The sequence below is a fragment of the Aphanomyces invadans genome, assembly GCF_000520115.1.
Source record: "Aphanomyces invadans strain NJM9701 unplaced genomic scaffold supercont1.1, whole genome shotgun sequence".
Taxonomy (NCBI): Eukaryota; Oomycota; class Saprolegniomycetes; order Saprolegniales; family Verrucalvaceae; genus Aphanomyces; species Aphanomyces invadans.
Window position 1 is genome coordinate 898,594 of NW_008580146.1, and position 17,575 is coordinate 916,168.

General features: G+C 53.4%; 2 protein-coding genes across 2 annotated transcripts; one reads left to right on the plus strand and one right to left on the minus strand.

The window, feature by feature from the left end:
• Nucleotides 1–3,437: 3,437 nt before the first annotated feature.
• H310_00242 (hypothetical protein) lies at nt 3,438–17,346 on the plus strand. Its single transcript, XM_008862946.1, has 3 exons — nt 3,438–4,317; nt 4,375–4,746; nt 4,793–17,346. The coding sequence occupies exons 1-3, from the start codon at nt 3,475–3,477 to the stop codon at nt 15,353–15,355; spliced, it is 11,778 nt and encodes a 3,925-aa protein (XP_008861168.1). The 5' UTR covers nt 3,438–3,474; the 3' UTR covers nt 15,356–17,346.
• On the minus strand, nt 15,355–17,315 carry H310_00243 (hypothetical protein). Its single transcript, XM_008862947.1, has one exon. The coding sequence runs from the start codon at nt 17,294–17,296 to the stop codon at nt 15,551–15,553; it is 1,746 nt and encodes a 581-aa protein (XP_008861169.1). The 5' UTR covers nt 17,297–17,315; the 3' UTR covers nt 15,355–15,550.
• Nucleotides 17,347–17,575: the final 229 nt, after the last annotated feature.

Sequence of the window (17,575 nt, forward strand, 5' to 3'; positions counted from 1 at the left end):
CTCCATGAATTTGACGTGCACCGACTGCACCAGTGCTTACCCTGACAGGAACTACAGTGCGCGCAATAAGTATACGACATGCAAAATTTCGCGTCATGAGTGGCTGCAAGACCGTTGCATAAGCTCGAACTTGGATGACTGCCTTCTACGAACTATATTTGCGTGCTTTGAACGATTCTCGTTCAAAGGCACCTCTGAGTTGCCGATTCAAAGCAGATTTGAGCTTACGCAGTGCGCAATATTTATACGCCATCCAACAAAAAATGAACGTGTGCAGTTCAATTGACACAAAATCAAAGCTAGTACTTTGTAATAGCGTCCTTAGATTGCAGTACTGCCACACAACGCCTGGGCATGCTCAAAACGAGGTCATTCAAAGTGGAAAGACGAATTAGAGACCAGGCCAGCAATATGGCTGCTTTCAGTTCACCTACGTGCAAATACTGCTTACCATTTTCATACATCTTTCGGGCAACTATGCCCCAAAAGGGTCTCAATTGGATTGAGATCCGGCGATAACGCTGGATGCTCGAAAATTGCAACTTTTTCCTGCTCGAGAAACTCGACCGTTTCCTTGGACTTGTGGATCGACGCGTTGTCTTGTTGGAAAATGAAGTCGAGGCCGTGGTTGAAGTGGGCGAATGGAAACAAAAAATCTTGGAGAGTCCAGATGTAGTGGTGGGATATTTGGTTTCCATCTAGGAAAGCAATTTCGGACGTCCCGCGGGATGAAAACGCGGCCCAAATCATGACGCTCCCACCGCCGTTTCGTCTTGACATGAACGTGTCTGGCTCCCGCGCAAGGTCATGCTAATAGTACTGCCATCCATCTGGACCATCCAAATTGAACTTCTTCTTCTCATCAGACCAGATGATTTGAGTCCAATTTGGAGGTCCAGAAAGATGGCGCGTAGCAAAGTCCAAACGAGCTTGCTTGTGTCGTTCCGTGAGCGCTGGGCTTGGCTTACGCTTCGCGTACTCGAGACGCTCGCTCATTTGGAGATGGTGCTGAACGGTACGCAATGACACGTTCAAGTTGAGTTCTTGTTTGAGCTTGCTTGCTGACATTCCAGTCTTGCAAGCTTCTCGGATGAGCCTCCGTTCCGTCAATTGCGTCATTTTGGGAGATCTTCCGGGTCGTTTGGTGGTTCCATACTTGTCTAGATTGACAAGATAGACTCGAATGACACTTCGGGGCCTGCCAAGCACCCCTGCAACGGTCGCGATTGGGACTGGGCGGCTGAAAAGTGCGGCAATCTGGCCCTTCTCGAATTCGTCGAGGTTCGAGCCTCTGGGCATGGGTTTGACGTTTGATTGTCGTTGTTTCTATATATGTGTGATGTTTTGACTTTACAATGACGCACGATTGACAATGTGTCTGTAGTTATAACCTGTTGTAGCGAGCTGGCGAATACTTCTTGCGCAGGTTGGAGCAGCTCACGACTTGCTTCGGCACGATTTTGACGTGCAGCGTCTAAAAATTGGCGCTTGTGGTTTGTCCAATGGAAAGTATCCTTCGATAATAATCGTCGCTAGACAAGGACGGTTGGATGAAATGATATCTTGATTTGGCGCGATGGCATATTTTTTTTGCGCGCACTGTAGTCGTCCAGTACACCCAAGACTACGGTGACCACAACAGAGCGAATTATGGTATGGTTTGGCACTCCCACACGGTGTCGTTGTCCAAGTCATGGAGGGAAAAAACAAAGCAATCCGATCGATGTCGGATGGAATGTCGTGTCGGACGGATTATCGATACGTTTACGGTGTTGGAGATGTCGGTGGACGTGTCATGATACGAGCTCTTCTGCTTGGGCTTGGTGAAGCCGATTGATCACTCGATTCATTCAGCCATGAAGCGCTTGGTTCGTTGAACAAGCGCATCTCGTCTGAGCCTGCTTGAGCTCTCTCTCACTTTTCATGGAAGACGGAGATGGACACGCCCCAACGCCATCGATTCTTTGGTAGCAAACAAACGTGGCCAGTCTTTCTCGCTGTAGCATCCGCTCAATAAAGAAGCAATTTGTTATGATTCTTGTCCAGCTACCTTTTCGACACGCATGGAGATTCATTGTAGCACCAGCTTTGAATGGAAACCTCGTGCATCCCACGGCACAATTTATTGCCCAGGTCCGAAGAAATGGAGCTTGCGCGATCGAGAATAACGTATAAATGCAACTTTCGCCATTCACACAGACACCTGTGCGGACTACAGTATATCAAACTGTCAATGGGGTATTACCTATGCTGCGGACAGCATTGCTATCCATATCGACATCGCGGCATTGCTCCATGCAGGATTTACGCTTCTCGGTGATGGGAATGGCTTGCGTTTGACTGGTGCGGAGCAACGACAATGGCGCAAGACTTAGCAGTTCATAGGCGCTGGAGGCTTTGGCTTCATGAAACTGCTTCGTTTGTTCATGAATTGGCGGTACTCACGTTTGGACTTGGTGTTGGCCGCCCCGGCCGCTGCACCACGGAGGTTTTCTTCAATTGGTTTACCTTTCGTCGAATCAAAGCCAGAAAATCCCATCATCATTCGCATTTGCTCCTCTTCGCTGATATCTGGCTCGGGTGGCTTGTTTTGAGCAGAATTGGATGGTGATGCACCGCCTTCGCCTTGAAGAATACGTTCCCTACATCGCAATCAGAACCGGATGCAAATTTCCAGTCCGAAGTACCTGAAATCTTGTGTGGATAACACTTCGAACGTGGGTTTGGGGCTGGGGCTGCGATGGATATAGCGCCGTGGTGGCGTAGACGGTGAGCGACGTCGACGCTCCACAGATCTGGAGCGCGAGCGAAATCTTCGACGGTCTACCGACCTGGACCGGGAACGCGATCGAGATCTGGACCGCGAGCGACCGCGGTCCCGAGACCTTCGTCGATCTCGGTCCCGAAAGTCACGGTCATTTCGTGACGACCGCACTCGCTTCCGTCCCCAGCTGTCCAGCGACCCGCTTCGGCTTCGACTTCGACGTCCCATTGCTCGGAATTCCCACCACAATTGAATAGCGTAGTATCCGGATAACTCTATATTTTGTGCAATTTATGAAACTGCGATCCCTCTCACTAAGATGCAAACTCTTGCGCACAGTTCCACCACACCCCACCTACTTCAAACTCTGCAGTTGCACGCGTCAGCAAGTATGGAGCGCGTTATCTCCATGCTGCATGCGCACACACTGCTCTGCCCATCATTCCTGCGGCTCGTCAGCTGCGTAGAGGATTACAAGGTAGCTAGGTCGTGAGTTGCACTTCCCCAAGCTATCCTGGAAGTCTGTACTTGTATTTATATTATGTGTGTTTATCTTGTTAATTGTATGTAAAGGTTCAAAATTTCAATAGGCCGAAGCAACCCCACAATTTCGTCAGGTTCTTGCACGACTTGGTTAACCGGATCGTTTTCCACCAAAAAATGATCGTGCATTCCTGAACGATCTTCTCTGTACGCTAGGAGCATCGACGATGGATTTGACGACAGGACGACTGTGGAAGGTTGATGCGTTCGTTGGGCTCATGGGGGATCCGTACATCGGTGGCACTCAGTTTGAAGGGGGGCATCTCGCGAATGGACTCTTGATGGTGGGACACTTTCTGGCACAAATCGACGACGACCGCGTCAAGGCAGTTGCACAGCACTTGCGTGACGCCGTGGACTTGTCTCGATCGAAAGCGGGTGATACCAAGGAATTCACGACAGTATTGGGGGAATTCAAAAGGTTTCTGGCGAATATGCAAGTTGGCGTGCCGTACGTGGTCCCTGGTGGGTGGGAAGGCAAGTTGACTCGAAACGCCATCCTGTACATTGCCGAAAAGTCGACTGACGATACATACTCCCTCACGATCTGCAACCGCGGTCCCGGTTCTGAATACCATCCAAGTCGACCCGATCAGTTCAAGGTCAAGGTGCAGAGCTGCCCTACCATAGAAGGAATTCCTGCCAGTCGATTCTTGGATATGTCATTCTGGAGCATGGTGTTTGCGCTATGGTTAAAGTCGCCCCCGTCCGAGTACCATCGAGTTGAGACGCTCTACGATGTTCTCCTTCCATGGCTGGCGGACTCTGTTCTCCCCACTGGGTTCCGCGTCGACGCATCCCCGCACTTTTCTACTGCGACACGCAACAACACGGGCTTTGCCAAGAATGTCGTGGAAGCGGCCAAGTTTCTCATGCGAAAGCAAGGCATTGCACCCGCCGCCATCAAACGTATCATGTTTGACCTACGATGGGATATTGCCAAACAACTCCACAAGGACCTCCTCGTTGTTCAGAACCCGACTTTGCCCTTTCAAGACGTAGCAACCGAGGTATACTGTGCCATCAGCAGGTGTGGTCACAATGGACCTGACCTATGCGGTGTGTAGGTTATACAAATTTTGTCCGGCATCACCTTCATCGACTCCGTGCATGGCACGCATAACCTGTCCGCCTACGCTGCCGCATCGATCGTTGGGTTGTACTTTTCCAGTTCGACCTGTGGAGCGTGCAAGTCGTTTTCATCCAAGCTCAACAAACTCACTCAACGTGTGGGTGCCGTGCGATTCCCCATCATCGTCGTGCCGCTCGATGGGACGGCCGAAGAATTCGCAGACCACCTGAACTTGCTCCCCCCGTCCTGGCATTGCATTCCCGTGACCGAAGTTGATGCGCGGAAAAAGCTCGTGCGATTATTCCGCGTGTCTGCGATTCCAACGCTCATTCTAACGGATGCGACGGCGACGGTCAAGACACCTTTGGTACAGGCCTTCACATTATACGGTGAACTCAAACTACCTACTTCAGGGTGTAAATGTGGTGTTGGCCGACCAAAATGGCGAATTCTTTCCGTGGTTGCCCCCGTTCGAACTTCCCATCGAGCGGCTCAACGACACCGAGTCGACTTGTCTTAGTTTTGCCATCAAACAAACTGGGCTAGCAGCGCTCAAGCAAAGTGCCGCAGGCCGGCTGTCCACGGACGAACTTGTCGCGGTGCAATCCCTTCTTGCTTCCATTGAAGAAACAGCAAAACTACTTCAAGTCCAATCCGCTAACTCGGTGGCAGATTGGACTCTGACTAAACAAGTCCCCGTGCTGCCGTTTGAGCACTTGGAGCACTTTCAGACAACGGACGTTGATGGATACGCAGGCAATGTGGCGGAAGCTACCGTACCTGTCCTCACGAGCATGCTGGACATTCCGCAAGAAGTGACAAGTCTGGTGCAGGTGGCGACTGCTCTTCAACAATACGAACAAGTATGCCAAGGACTCATGCATCGCGCAGGAGATGGGTCGTCGTCGTCCCGGGTCGCGCTGCATTATGAAGTCATTCACGTCATCACGACACTGTTTGTCGAGATTCTTCCAGTGCCGCATCCGTCTAACTCCGATCTTTGGCGCGGAGAGATCACCAAGGGTACACAGTTGGATTGCTTGACCCGTGTGCACAGCCTCATGCTCACGTTTGGCGTGGTGTGGCAGTCGATTGACCATCCGTCGCGCAGCATGGATGCGACGCGGACCCTGGCCAGTGTCTGCGCGCTTGCAATTTATGATGTCCTTCTTCGTAACGTTGCCGTGGATTCTCCGTTGGAAGTATCGTTGATTGTTGCCGAAGGCTACGTGCTGGCGCATTCGTTCTGTCAAAACTCGAGATCCCTCGTGAACATGACGAGAGCGATGGAGCTTGTCCAGCCTTCGTTTAGTGTCGTGCGAGGCAGAGTGCTGGCCTACTTTGCTCATCAACACAACGCAACCCCGATATTCGATTTCCGCATGCCTGACGAAAAAGTCGAGGTCAAAAAGTACAGTGCCACGATCACGTTTCTGCGAAAGCTCATGGAGATGTACCAATACCCGCTGATTGACATAAACGACGAAAACCCGCCGTCTGAGATGGAAGCGCTTGTCGATTGGCTGACCAGCGAAGGGACGCCACTAGCCCAGCACCACCCCGAGTTTGCCTTGACGAGAGATTTGGTCACGATTGTCAAGTTCCTCGCTACGATGGAGACACAAGAAGACGAGCTCATGCGACGCCGCACAGGGCTCCGGCAGTGGCAAATGTGGTCACTTACGTTTGACGAAAACACGCGATTTCGCAGACGACCAGGAGGGTATGGCGGTGGAAAACTCAAATGGGAAGTGTCTGGCTTCCGCGGAAACGACCAAGACATTGCTGATATTGAAGTGAGTGGGTTCAATGGTCGCAAGTTGTATTTTGGTGAAGGTCCTGTTGTGATCAGCCCGACAGCGCTGCCTGCCCTGCTCCACACGTCATCGTCAGTGCTGACAGAGGACGACATTTTACACACGAACACTTTGCCGCAGTTTCAAGGCACTTTGTCCATGGAAGAATCGGAGTACTTACTGTGCTACTTGACGGTGCCGTACACTCGCATCCCACTTGTGCTCAACTTTTTCTCGTCGCGTGATCGTGTCATGTACCTCTTTAACACGTCCCTGCAATCGCTGTTGCGTGCGGTGTTGTTTGAAGGAAGCGATTGGGTGTACCGAGATCCTACGGAGACGTCGACCCAGGCCGACGTGATCACGCACGTTCCATTGCGCAAATCGACGTTGGCGCTGCAAGAAGATGCGCTCGAGCAAGCGATGGATGCTCGTGTTCACCACCAAAAGGCTAGCGATCACTTGGGCACGATGAACGGTCTTCTGCTGAACGAACTGTCCCACAGCCCCGACGCGACCCTTCAACCAATCTTGGCGATGCTAAAAGCCATCACGGAACTCGGCGACGCATCAGTGCACTCGTCGGATGCAAGTTTCTTGCTGTTCATGATTCACCTGGGGGTAGATGTTGTTAGATACGTGAGTTTTGCCGCGGTCGAGTACGCATCTGCTGCAGTTCAGCCAGTCCTCCGCCAACTACGTGCGGAATTGGTGGCTCAAATTCAAGATTTTGGCATGTCGACGTTGGAAAAGTGGCGCGTGGAAGCCGAAGAGGCAAATGACCTTCGCACGTCCTGTGTGATCCATTCGTACATCGCGTTTATCCACATGAACTTGCAAGTGGACGAGTACACTGTTGAAAATATCGCCCAACTAATGGGGAGTGTCTCGTACGTCCGAAATTGGCACTGCTTTGGGATGCGCGTCACCGTCGACGACGAAGACGGAAAGCTGTCGAGTGAGGAGCGGTTGCTTCGATGGCTGCAAGCCCACGGCATCGATACGAAGAACGTCGCATTGAGTTCGTTGGAAAAGTACTTGACTGACCGGCCGCTGTTCTTGAAGGTTGGGATGGATATCATTCAAGCTCCGAATATTCTGAAAAAGTCGAGTGACCAAGCGGCGCGATCACCCCCTGGATCTGTTCTCGAAAATGAGATTTTTGAGCTGTTGCAAGCCAAGCGGCGGTCCATTGTGGCTTTCATCAGCAAGTTACCGGCGAACGAAGTCAATCGTCTCCTTAACACGATGCTGAACATTGCCCTTCGAACGCCATCGGCTCAGACGTCGCACACTTGGCACGTGGAGTCAGGTCAGGCCGCCGTAGGGCGATACGTATGCGCGCAAGCAGAAATGAAAGTCGACTTCGAATCGGGCGAGATTCTGTGGCGCAATGATGAGTTGAAACCCGTGCCGGACTCAATGATCCAATTTTCCGACTACCGTCACCAATTCGGCCAAGAAGCGTTGCATTGTGGGCTTATTGCACGTCAAACACACCGATTGTGGATCCACATCATCGGCACCAAGTTTGAACTCATGGAATGGGATGAACCCACCGAGGATCAAGGGATTGGGACTCCGCAAAAGTACATTCGCCAAGCTCCGACATCCACCGGCTCGAAAATGTACTGGGAATGTCCAGCCTGTACGTGTGCCAACTTCAACGGCGACCAGCCGAACGCGCGCTGCGAAGTGTGCCAAAGTCCAAAGGATGCCCCGGCACCATTCTCACAAGATGCTCCGGCAGCGGAAACGCCCGGGGGATTCATTGTCCATAATGTTACGTACAACCGCATCGTCAATCCGTACTCGAAAGAGGACCACCCCGAAGAGTCGGAAGTGTGGGCCGTGGTTTTGGTTCGAAAGATTCTCATGGCACTCTTTCCAGAAAACCACCCAACCAAGAAGCTCCCGTGCATGTTCTTCTTGCCGGAAACCGTGCTCGCATCGCACGCGACGCAGGTGAAATTGATTGGGTGGCACGAAAACAACCCGCCAAACTCCGATTTCCAGTCGACTTTCAAGGAACTCGTCGTTTACCGCACCTATGGCATGGTGCACTTGTTTGCGTGGGTCAGCCACGGTCGTCGATTGTGTCGCAAGCTGATCTTCACGTCCAACGCCCGTTTGAGTTTGCACGGGTTTGTGCCGACAGTTGAAGGCCAGGGCCAAATTGACGCGAGTGTTCAGTTTGCTGCTGGAGATTTCATGGAATTGCAACCCGCAGGAGGGTCTCTCGTAATCATTCGTCGCACGCGCGGCATGGAGACCTACGTGCCGCCTCGCTTGCTCCAGGGACTTGTGCACAGCGCATTCCTTGAGTCGTTCAAGTTTTGGCTGGGCCAAGACAACGTCATTCGCGGAGAGCCGTTGGATTTGCACTCGCAGTGGTTTCGATATCATTTGGAGATAACGTTAGAGCCCCATGTCATGATACTGCGGAAAGCATCACCAGCAGGCATCGACGTGGACACGACCGTCGCTGTAACGACTCCATCGTCCCCTCCCCCTGCGCCGGTCACCCCAGCGGTCCCACCAGTTCCTGTAAATGACGACGACGTTGTGCAACTCATGGCCCTTGGGTTTTCGTACGCGGGTTGTGTCCTGGCGCTGCGAGAATGCCGTAATGACAAGGAAAACGCTGCCCAGTGGCTGCTCGACGAAAATAACCAAGTGAAACTCATTGATGCGGAAGCAACCATCATGTTGGCCGACGCCGTTGTGGAGGAGTCGGCTGTGCGAGCGTCCGTGAAGGAAGTCAAATCTGTTCAAAATACGTTGACCGACGGGGACTTAATTCTGATCAACCCGCTGAACGTTCCATCGACGGATAGCACAGTCGCATGTCTTTGCAAAGTGCTTTCGCGAGTGGAAGATTTATCGCATGTCTTGATTTGGACGAAAGACTTGGACCACGAGAATCTGGCGTCAATTGAATCGATCGAGTTGCCACGGCTCAAGTTGAGGCTCGAGCCCCGCGTCGGGTCAGACGATGGGATTATTCTACTTTACTTGGCCGACCAGCCAGATTGGTTTGTATGCTTGGACGTTCCATCATCGCTGAATGCACTGAAGTTGCCCAAGGATTGTCTTGTTTTTGCCACGTCACGAGACGAACTGCGCGTTCTTGTGCCAAATCACGACTTGTATCGGCCCATGGTGCATGGCGAGCCGTTTTCAACGACGATTGTGCCGAATCGAGCGTCCGCAGGCTGGCAGCACGTGATGGAAACGCGGTACTACTTGTACCCCGTCCACACGAGTCGTCGTTTTCTTTCGAGCCCGTCGTTGAGTGCTACATTCTACTTGATTTTGCTACACTTGATGGCCCGACAGTATAACGAGGCGGCCCAGTACATCCGAACGTCCCACATCGACGTCGAATTCACAGACGAAGAAGCGTGGATCTTCAATCAAGTCGCGAAAACACTCGACGACCGACATCCCGACGCCTGTGCGTGCAGGGTGCTCTTGAATTTGGCGGTCCAGTACAGCACCAACAAGTGTCCGTGGTGCGTGTCGGACGAATTGCACACGGTAGAGACGAGTGTCGCTCACGTGCAGTCGGACTGCCGACTCACGCTGGAAGAAGAGAGTGATGCGCTACGACGAAGTGCGAATATGTCGTCGCTGCTCCAAGCTCGCTTGGCCATCTGCCAGATGCCGACCCTAGGTACTGTGGTGTCGCTAAAACCCGCGCGGCTCAAGGTCGGTGGCCAGCCCTGGATTAAATTGAATATGCTCAGCACGACGTTCTTGAAAGATCATGCGTCTGGGCTGTCAAATGTGCGGTACAAAGCCCCTGCCGAGAGTTTGGTCGATGAAGAGTGCTTGAAGTTGGTGTGGGACCACATGGTGGTGGCCGACGAAGCCAGTGGGGCCAACCGCGGTTTAGGGTGCCTGTTCTTGTACCAGTGTTTCCAACGACGCGTCAGACTGCTCCTCTTCGGAGAAGATCACACGCGATCTTTGGCTGAACTGCTGAGCCGCTTGCTGCACTTAAAACTTGCGCGATGGGGCAAAGAAGTCGTGGACGACGGTGAGGAAGAGGCTGTGGTGCCTGTCGCAATTGCCCAACTTAGTGCAGTTCTTGCGAATCCGTCCCACGAATGGCCCGCATTACCGACAGACGCCAGCAGCGTGATGCAACTGGAACGCGGCATCAACTTGTATTCCAAAGCAATGAAGGATTCGATGCTCAAGCATTTCTTCGACTTGACTCTAGCTGAAATGGAAACGGTTCTCCACACGAAGCAGGACATTCCCTATCTACGCCAGCAGCTCAGCCTCGCCCACAAATGTGTGAAGGAAACAACGGTAACAGTCGTGGAATCTCCATTCGCATTACGCTTGGCCCCAACCAACTCGAGCTGCAACATGCGAGTCATCTCGTGCGACCTGAACCCAGTAGAACCACTGAAATTCTTGGACGCTACTCGCTATGTCGTCCACACCCCGCGAGAAAAGCAATCTGCTTCGACATTGCCTTTCAATTTGAGCCATCATCCGTCGGCGCAAAGTGTGGTGGCCAAGGATTTGCTCCAGCGGCTAGCTGAAGATGTCAAAAATCACGCTGACGCGATCAATTCCACTCAAGAAGTGTTCTTCAGTGGCATTGTCCGTGGGAACTTCGACTTTACAAAGGCACGAACTCAACTTGCACAACTCGTTTCGGAGTGCACAGTCCAAAGAACAAAAGACAAAGCTCAACTCGAAGCGAACATCCAAAAACTCGAATCGCGTATCAACAACGTGCAAATGTTTGCGACCGACTCAGCTGAGGCAAAGCTGGCGAAGAGTCGCTTCTTGCTTTCTCGGCAAGCCCACCAAATCGAACCCGCCGACCTGAACTACATCATCGCAACGTTGTCGTCGACGGCGATGGCGGGCGATCTCCAACAAAAAAACGCATTTTTTTCATCGACCGACCTGCCAGCAGTGCTGAGACTCGTGCAAGATGTGCTGTTTGGATGCAATCGCATCAATCAACTCAATCGACTCATTCAGTCCGCAGACAATTTGAAGCGCTTGACATATAGCGTTCATGTTCCGCACGAACGTCTGCTCCATGCCTCCCAGGACATTGCCCATCAGCTGATCGCGACACGATACTACATCAGAGAGCACAAGTTCGACCCGCGCTATTTGGTGTTTGAATATGTATTTGAGTTGATGCTGCGGTCCCGTCAAGTCGAGATGGTCGACAGCTTCATGCGGAGCTTGGGCAATGGATCATCGCGTGTGCAGCAAATGATCATGGGCGCGGGGAAGACAACTGTTGTGGGTCCGCTACTCACATACATGTTGGCTGACAGAACGGTCCTAATCACGCACGTCATGCCGACTGCGTTGCTTGAGCAATCGCGAGCTGTCCTACGCAGCCGATTCAGTAATGCGATCTTGGCCAAGCGCATTTTCACGCTGAGTTTTGACCGCAGCGTCGACGACAGCCCAGAGCTCGTGGTGAATTTGGCGACCAAGTTGATTCGAGCGTGTCGCCAAGGCGACGTGATATGCGCATCCCCCGAAGCGATCAAGTCACTCTTTTTAAAATTTGTCGAGCTGTTGCATTCGGTGGACGAGTCGACGTTTGATGCAGACTTTGACTTGCACGACGTGTCCAAGACGGGCCAGCGCATTCGAAAGCTCCTAACTGCACGGTCGGACATGGCAGATGAGTTGCACCGCATCCTGCGATTGTGGCAGAAAGGAATCTTGATCATGGACGAAGTTGATGTGTTGCTTCATCCATTGCGGTCCGAGTTGAACTTTCCAATTGGCAATAAGTTTCCCATTGATTTGGCCGCGAATCGATGGGAGTTGCCTCTATTCCTTCTCGACACAATTTTCTCGAACGCGAATGCGGCCCTCAACGACGCCCTTACGTACGGGTATTCTATCCATGCCTTGCAGCGGTTCCCCCATTTGGTACTGTTGGATCAAGGATTCTACCACGCTACGCTTCGGCCGCTGCTCACGGAGCTCTTGTACACTAACTGGCTCCTTCCCCACTTGAAAATGGGCAAGAACAACCTGACCAAGGTCGAAATTACTTCGTACATCGAGAGCGAGTCCCTCAAGTCGTTCGATATCGTCGACTCGTTGAGCGAACATGGTGTGAAACTCCTCAATTTGTCCCGCGACTGGATTCGATCGTTGCTGCCTCATTGTTTGTCCAAGATCAATCGTGTGTCGTATGGTCTTCTTCGCCACCATCACATGCAGCAGACGCACACGCCGTCGAGATTGCTCTTGGCCGTTCCGTTTGTCGGGAAGGATGTGCCGAGTCGATCTTCGGAATTCGCTCACCCAGATGTGTTGATTGGGCTCACAATTCTCGCGTATCGGTATGAAGGCATTCGTCGTAGCGACGCCAAGACAATTGTGTCCCAGTTGAAGCACGACTTTTCCCGGCAATTGGGCCCGAGGGACGAACGACCTGCTTGTGTTTTGTTTCGTTCGTGGGTGGTGGAAGGCCTCGAAACGACAAAGTCGATCCATGGCGTACTCCCGCTTCCCTTGTTCCAGCTCAACGATTCGTCGCAAGTGACACGGTTGTTGCAACTCATTCAGTTCTTGCCATCGGTCGTGCATTACTACGTCCGCCAGCATGTCTTTCCCGCGTGCATGAATTTCCAGAAGCTCAAAGTGTCCGCATGCGGCCACGAACTCGGGAGCAATAGTCTGTTTGCCCGACGGGTTGGATTTTCGGGTACCCCGTCCAACTTGTTGCCGTTGGATTTGGGCACGTGCCACTACGAACCCCAGTCGGACGGCAATATCTTCAGTGTCCTGACATCTCCCCAAGTCACGACAATCGAGCGAAAGCTAAACTGGACGGCGACGACCCTACTGCACGACATTGCGACGAGTGACCCGCCGTTCCATGCGCTGATCGACACGGGGGCTCTCATCACGGGCATGGACAACGAACAAGTCGCTCGGTTTTTGCTCAGCCATTTGCCCATGTCGATGGAAGGCGTGGTGTACTTGGACACGAGCGATCGCCAGATGATCTTGCTGCGCGACCACAACGCAGCGTTGCCGTTGATTCAGTGTGGTCTAAGTCCCGAAAAGCGGTTTACGTTTTACGATCAAGTGCACACGACGGGCATGGACATCAAGCAAGGCATTAACGCTCGTGCTGTGCTGACACTGGGGAAGGACATGACGTTCCGAGACTATGCGCAAGGCGCTTATCGCATGCGAGGGATCGGGGCTGGCCAGACTATTCACTTGTACCTTATTCCCGAAGTCGAGAACCGCATTCGGCAGGAACTAGAAGTCGTGGACGCGAAAACACTCGACGACTTTCGCTTGCACGTGCCAGCATGGCTACTTGTCAACTCGATGAAGATGGAGTCGATACAGCTCGTTCAGTTGTCACTCCAGGAGCTGCACAACATTTGGCGCACCCGCGCCGTGGAAGCGCTTCTTCTCGACGTGGATGCGAACAAAACGAGACACACGTCTGGCCAGCGCCTGCTTCGCTTTCATCAAACACAGGCGCTACGACCATGCGTTGATGCGTTCCGAGTGGAAGGATCGTACACCATTGCGGCGCAAGTACCAGTTCCCCGTGCCATCACGAACACGATCGAAGAACTGACGTCGCTGCATGCGAGTCTCCTCGAAACGACCGACTACGATCGCGTGGCCCAAGTCACTGCGCGTGTCGCGACTTTGATGGACATGTCGAGTGACATGCACCTGAACGCAGAAGTCGTTCATGAAAACGAAGCCGAAGCCGAGGAAGAGGCCGAAGAGGAAGCTGAGCAGGAGGAGCAAAAAATGAGCGCATACCTCCGCGACGACGAGCACCCAGTTCCATGGTCTGTAGATTCGTTGTTGCAGAACCCGTCACAGGCAGACTGGTCAACTGGGTCCCACGCATTTTATCCGCTCTCGTTGTTCCAAGCGCAGTCTGCTTGTCGTGCGATTGCGTTTCCTGGGACGATGCTCGTGTCCGACAACTATTATCGCCGTCGGTGGATTGGTCTGGGCGAGCGGCGCCTCAAGAACATTGGGTTCCTTATGGAGTGGCACCCCAATGCAATTCAATTGCATTTGAAGGAACGTATCGGAGTTCACTTTGTCCGACTGGTCGGGACTGGGTTGGGTCCTACGGATGCTGCAGCCCAAGCCATTCACCTCGCGTCCCAAGACCCGATTGAAAATGTATCGGAAGGGTATGTTGTTGCGATGTCTCTAGCTGAAGGGGAGACAGTGCGACGCATGCTCCACTGCGCCCATCCAGTGTTCAACAGCAGTCGTGTGCAATTGCACATGTCGGATGGCGCGCTGATGGAATCGTCCCGAGCGGGGCCATCCTTGGAAAATCTCGCACAGGTGCTGCAGTCGTTTCGTTTTTTCAACAACGAAATGTACTACACCCCACGACAGTTGACGGCGCTCTTGGGGGGACTTTCTGCGGTCCCCCTGCACCGACGCCACGAGTTTTTTCAGAGCACGTTGCGCCTGCGACGACGCGAACGACAACTTTGGGGTGACACGCCGTTGGCGAAGGCGTTCACAAAGGAAGACGAATGGCACTTGCTCAGTGCGCGCGCCAAGATGGAGCAGTTTCAACGAGGGATCAAGGCCAAGAAGATTGGGCTTGTCGCGGCGTGGCATCGCTTTGACATCAACAACCACGGACGGCTCTCGAACGACGAACTCTTGCGGTGTTTTGAAAGCTTTCAGCTCGGGTTCAGCCCAGGCGACCTGAACGAAATCATTGGGCTACTGGATGGGCAGCATGACGGCGTCACGATTGCTAAGCTCGCGCATGCGTTCGATGTGGACCTGCTCGTGGAAGCCAAGGAAGTAGAGAGCGCCGCCGATCGAGCAATGCCGTGGCTGTGTGCGGTTTGCACGTTCAAGAACGAAGGAGACGTCACGAGCTGCAGCATGTGCAGCGAACCTCGCGACCACGCGAAACAAGTCCGCGAAGTCGTTCAGACGTGGCAATGCGAGAATTGCACATTCATCAACCCCAACTCGGAAACCACTTGCGCCGTGTGCGAAATCGGCGTAAGCGGCCGTCGAGAAGTGCCTAAGGGCATGTGGGTGTGCGACCCAGACCAAGGCGGGTGCACGTTTTTCAACCCCAACACGTCGTTCTACTGCGACGTGTGCAACCGCGCCCGCCCCGACTTGTCGACCCATCGATTTTAGGTGGATACCATGTTGAACTTGTTTCTCGTCGAGGGCGTGTGCGAGATTTTTTCTGCTATTCGTGGCTCTCTCCAGCCTGTGGGTATGCGCATACCTTGATTTACCATTTGCTGTGATGCAGAAGAAAAAAACGCGAGTCGATGCCACTTATAAATTGCGCTGACTACGGCTCGCTGGTTGGTGCGCGCGTAGTGTCTAGAAGGGTTTCTTGGGCGGCTCTTCATCACACGCCCACGGGTCATCGTCGCCGTCGGCCGGATTTGCTTCGGGCGTGTCTTTGATGCCAAACGCTTCTTGGATTTCAACGTACGTCTTGTGTCCGGTTTCAGGCACGACGACGCACACAAACACGACGAACCCGACCAGTAAAGCGACAAAGATCAAAAACGCGTACGTGCCGAGGCTGTCGGCACTCGACAGCGCCGGGTAAAACACACCCACGAGAAAGTTGGAGACCCACGTAAATAAGGTGCCGATGCTGCCCGCGTTTGCATGCAAAAAATCGGGAAAGATCTCGGACGAAACCATCCACCCCATGGGCCCGATGCTCAAGCAAAATGCCCCGACAAACACCCCCGTCGACGTGACGGACACAATCGCGCTTTTGTACACGAGGGACAACATGACACCGACGGCAGCGATTGCCATGACAAACATACCGCCCATGAGGAGCGTGCGGCGGTGAAACTTGTCCATCACGTACGCCGCCAGGATGATCATGGATGTCCGTACGACGTTCACGATGGTGTTGCCGACGCGAGGATCGGTCACCCCCGCTGATGCAAAGATGCTACTCGAGTAGTACATGACGGCGTTGATGCCGCACAACTGCTGCGCCGCACACAGGACGATCGCAATGATGAGTTGGGTGCGGTACTTGGAAGAGAACATGGCTTTCCACGGATTCACGCCAGCAGTTTCCTTGCGTTCTTCTTCGTGCGCGGCGATGAGAGCGTTCAAAATGGCCTGGGTGTTGGTCGGACGATACAAGCGCGACAGTTCCACACCCGCTTCGTCAAAGCGGCCGTGGGCCACGAGCCACACGGGACTGAGGGTCACGAGAGGCATGAGCAGCACTTGCAGCCCCCCCAACACGATGGGGAAACCCACGAGAATGCGCCATGAAAACTCTTCTGCGTTCAGCGCGTAGTGCGCCGTCGTGACAGCCAGCGACCCGACAGCAACACCGACTTGGAGGCCGGTGGAAAACATGCCACGCATCTGGCATGGTGAGATTTCACTGATGAGGACGTTGCACACGTTGATGGCAGCACCGGACGCAATACCCGAGATCATGCGGCCAAATGAAAACGTGTAAATGTCGCTCGCGATGACTTGAATTGTGGCGCCGACAATCATCACGAGCGCGTTGAGAAAGAGCGTTCGCTTGCGACCAAACTTGTCGGCAGGGTATCCGCTAGCCATGGCACCGATGGCCCCACCGACAATCCACGACGTGACAGCCATCGTCCATTCCGTGGACGAATGACGCGGAAACATGATGCAGCTACCGACAGGGATCACGGAATCACTGCACTTTGCGTTGAACGGTTTATAGTTGAGCTGGGACAACAACCAGCCAAATTGAAATGCTCCCATGAGGGCGATGCCGACTGTGATCCAAAGCACGGCAGACGGGATGAGGGCCTTGGAGTGTTCTTCGTGAATCATCGACTCGAGACGACTTAGACGGACACGCGACGTGGACCGGCGGGACGCGCGGAACGACCGTGCGCTCGATTGGGACAGCGTACGTCTTGACAAGCCAGTGTCCCGGTTGTTGCTCTCCGACATGCGCGAATGTGGCGAGTCTTGGATCGGCACGTACACGTCCTGGTCATGTTGTGGCTGTGGCAACGTCGCTGCCGGTGCTGGGTCTGGTTTGGTCGTGGGCTCGGCCACGAGCGGTTCCTTGACGGCCCCTTGCGGTATCTCTGCCATCCTTCGTCCTCTGTGCAAATCGCGTAATGAGGCAAGAAGGGTTTCCGCTACAGTCGTGTAACACCCGTCCATTTGATTGGCTCGAGCGGCGAATGTACCTGGCTTTCTCGATTCGAGGTTCGGCCACGGCCAGATTCAACTTCCCTGGATACGTGCATGCGTTGCAAACAAGAGCAGCAGCGCAGAGGAACCCGTCGATGCTACTCGAGCGGCGCGCTGTCCTCTGTGCGGGACGCATTTCTTCGTTCCAACGACGTCGGTTGGTTCGTTCCTTGGGGT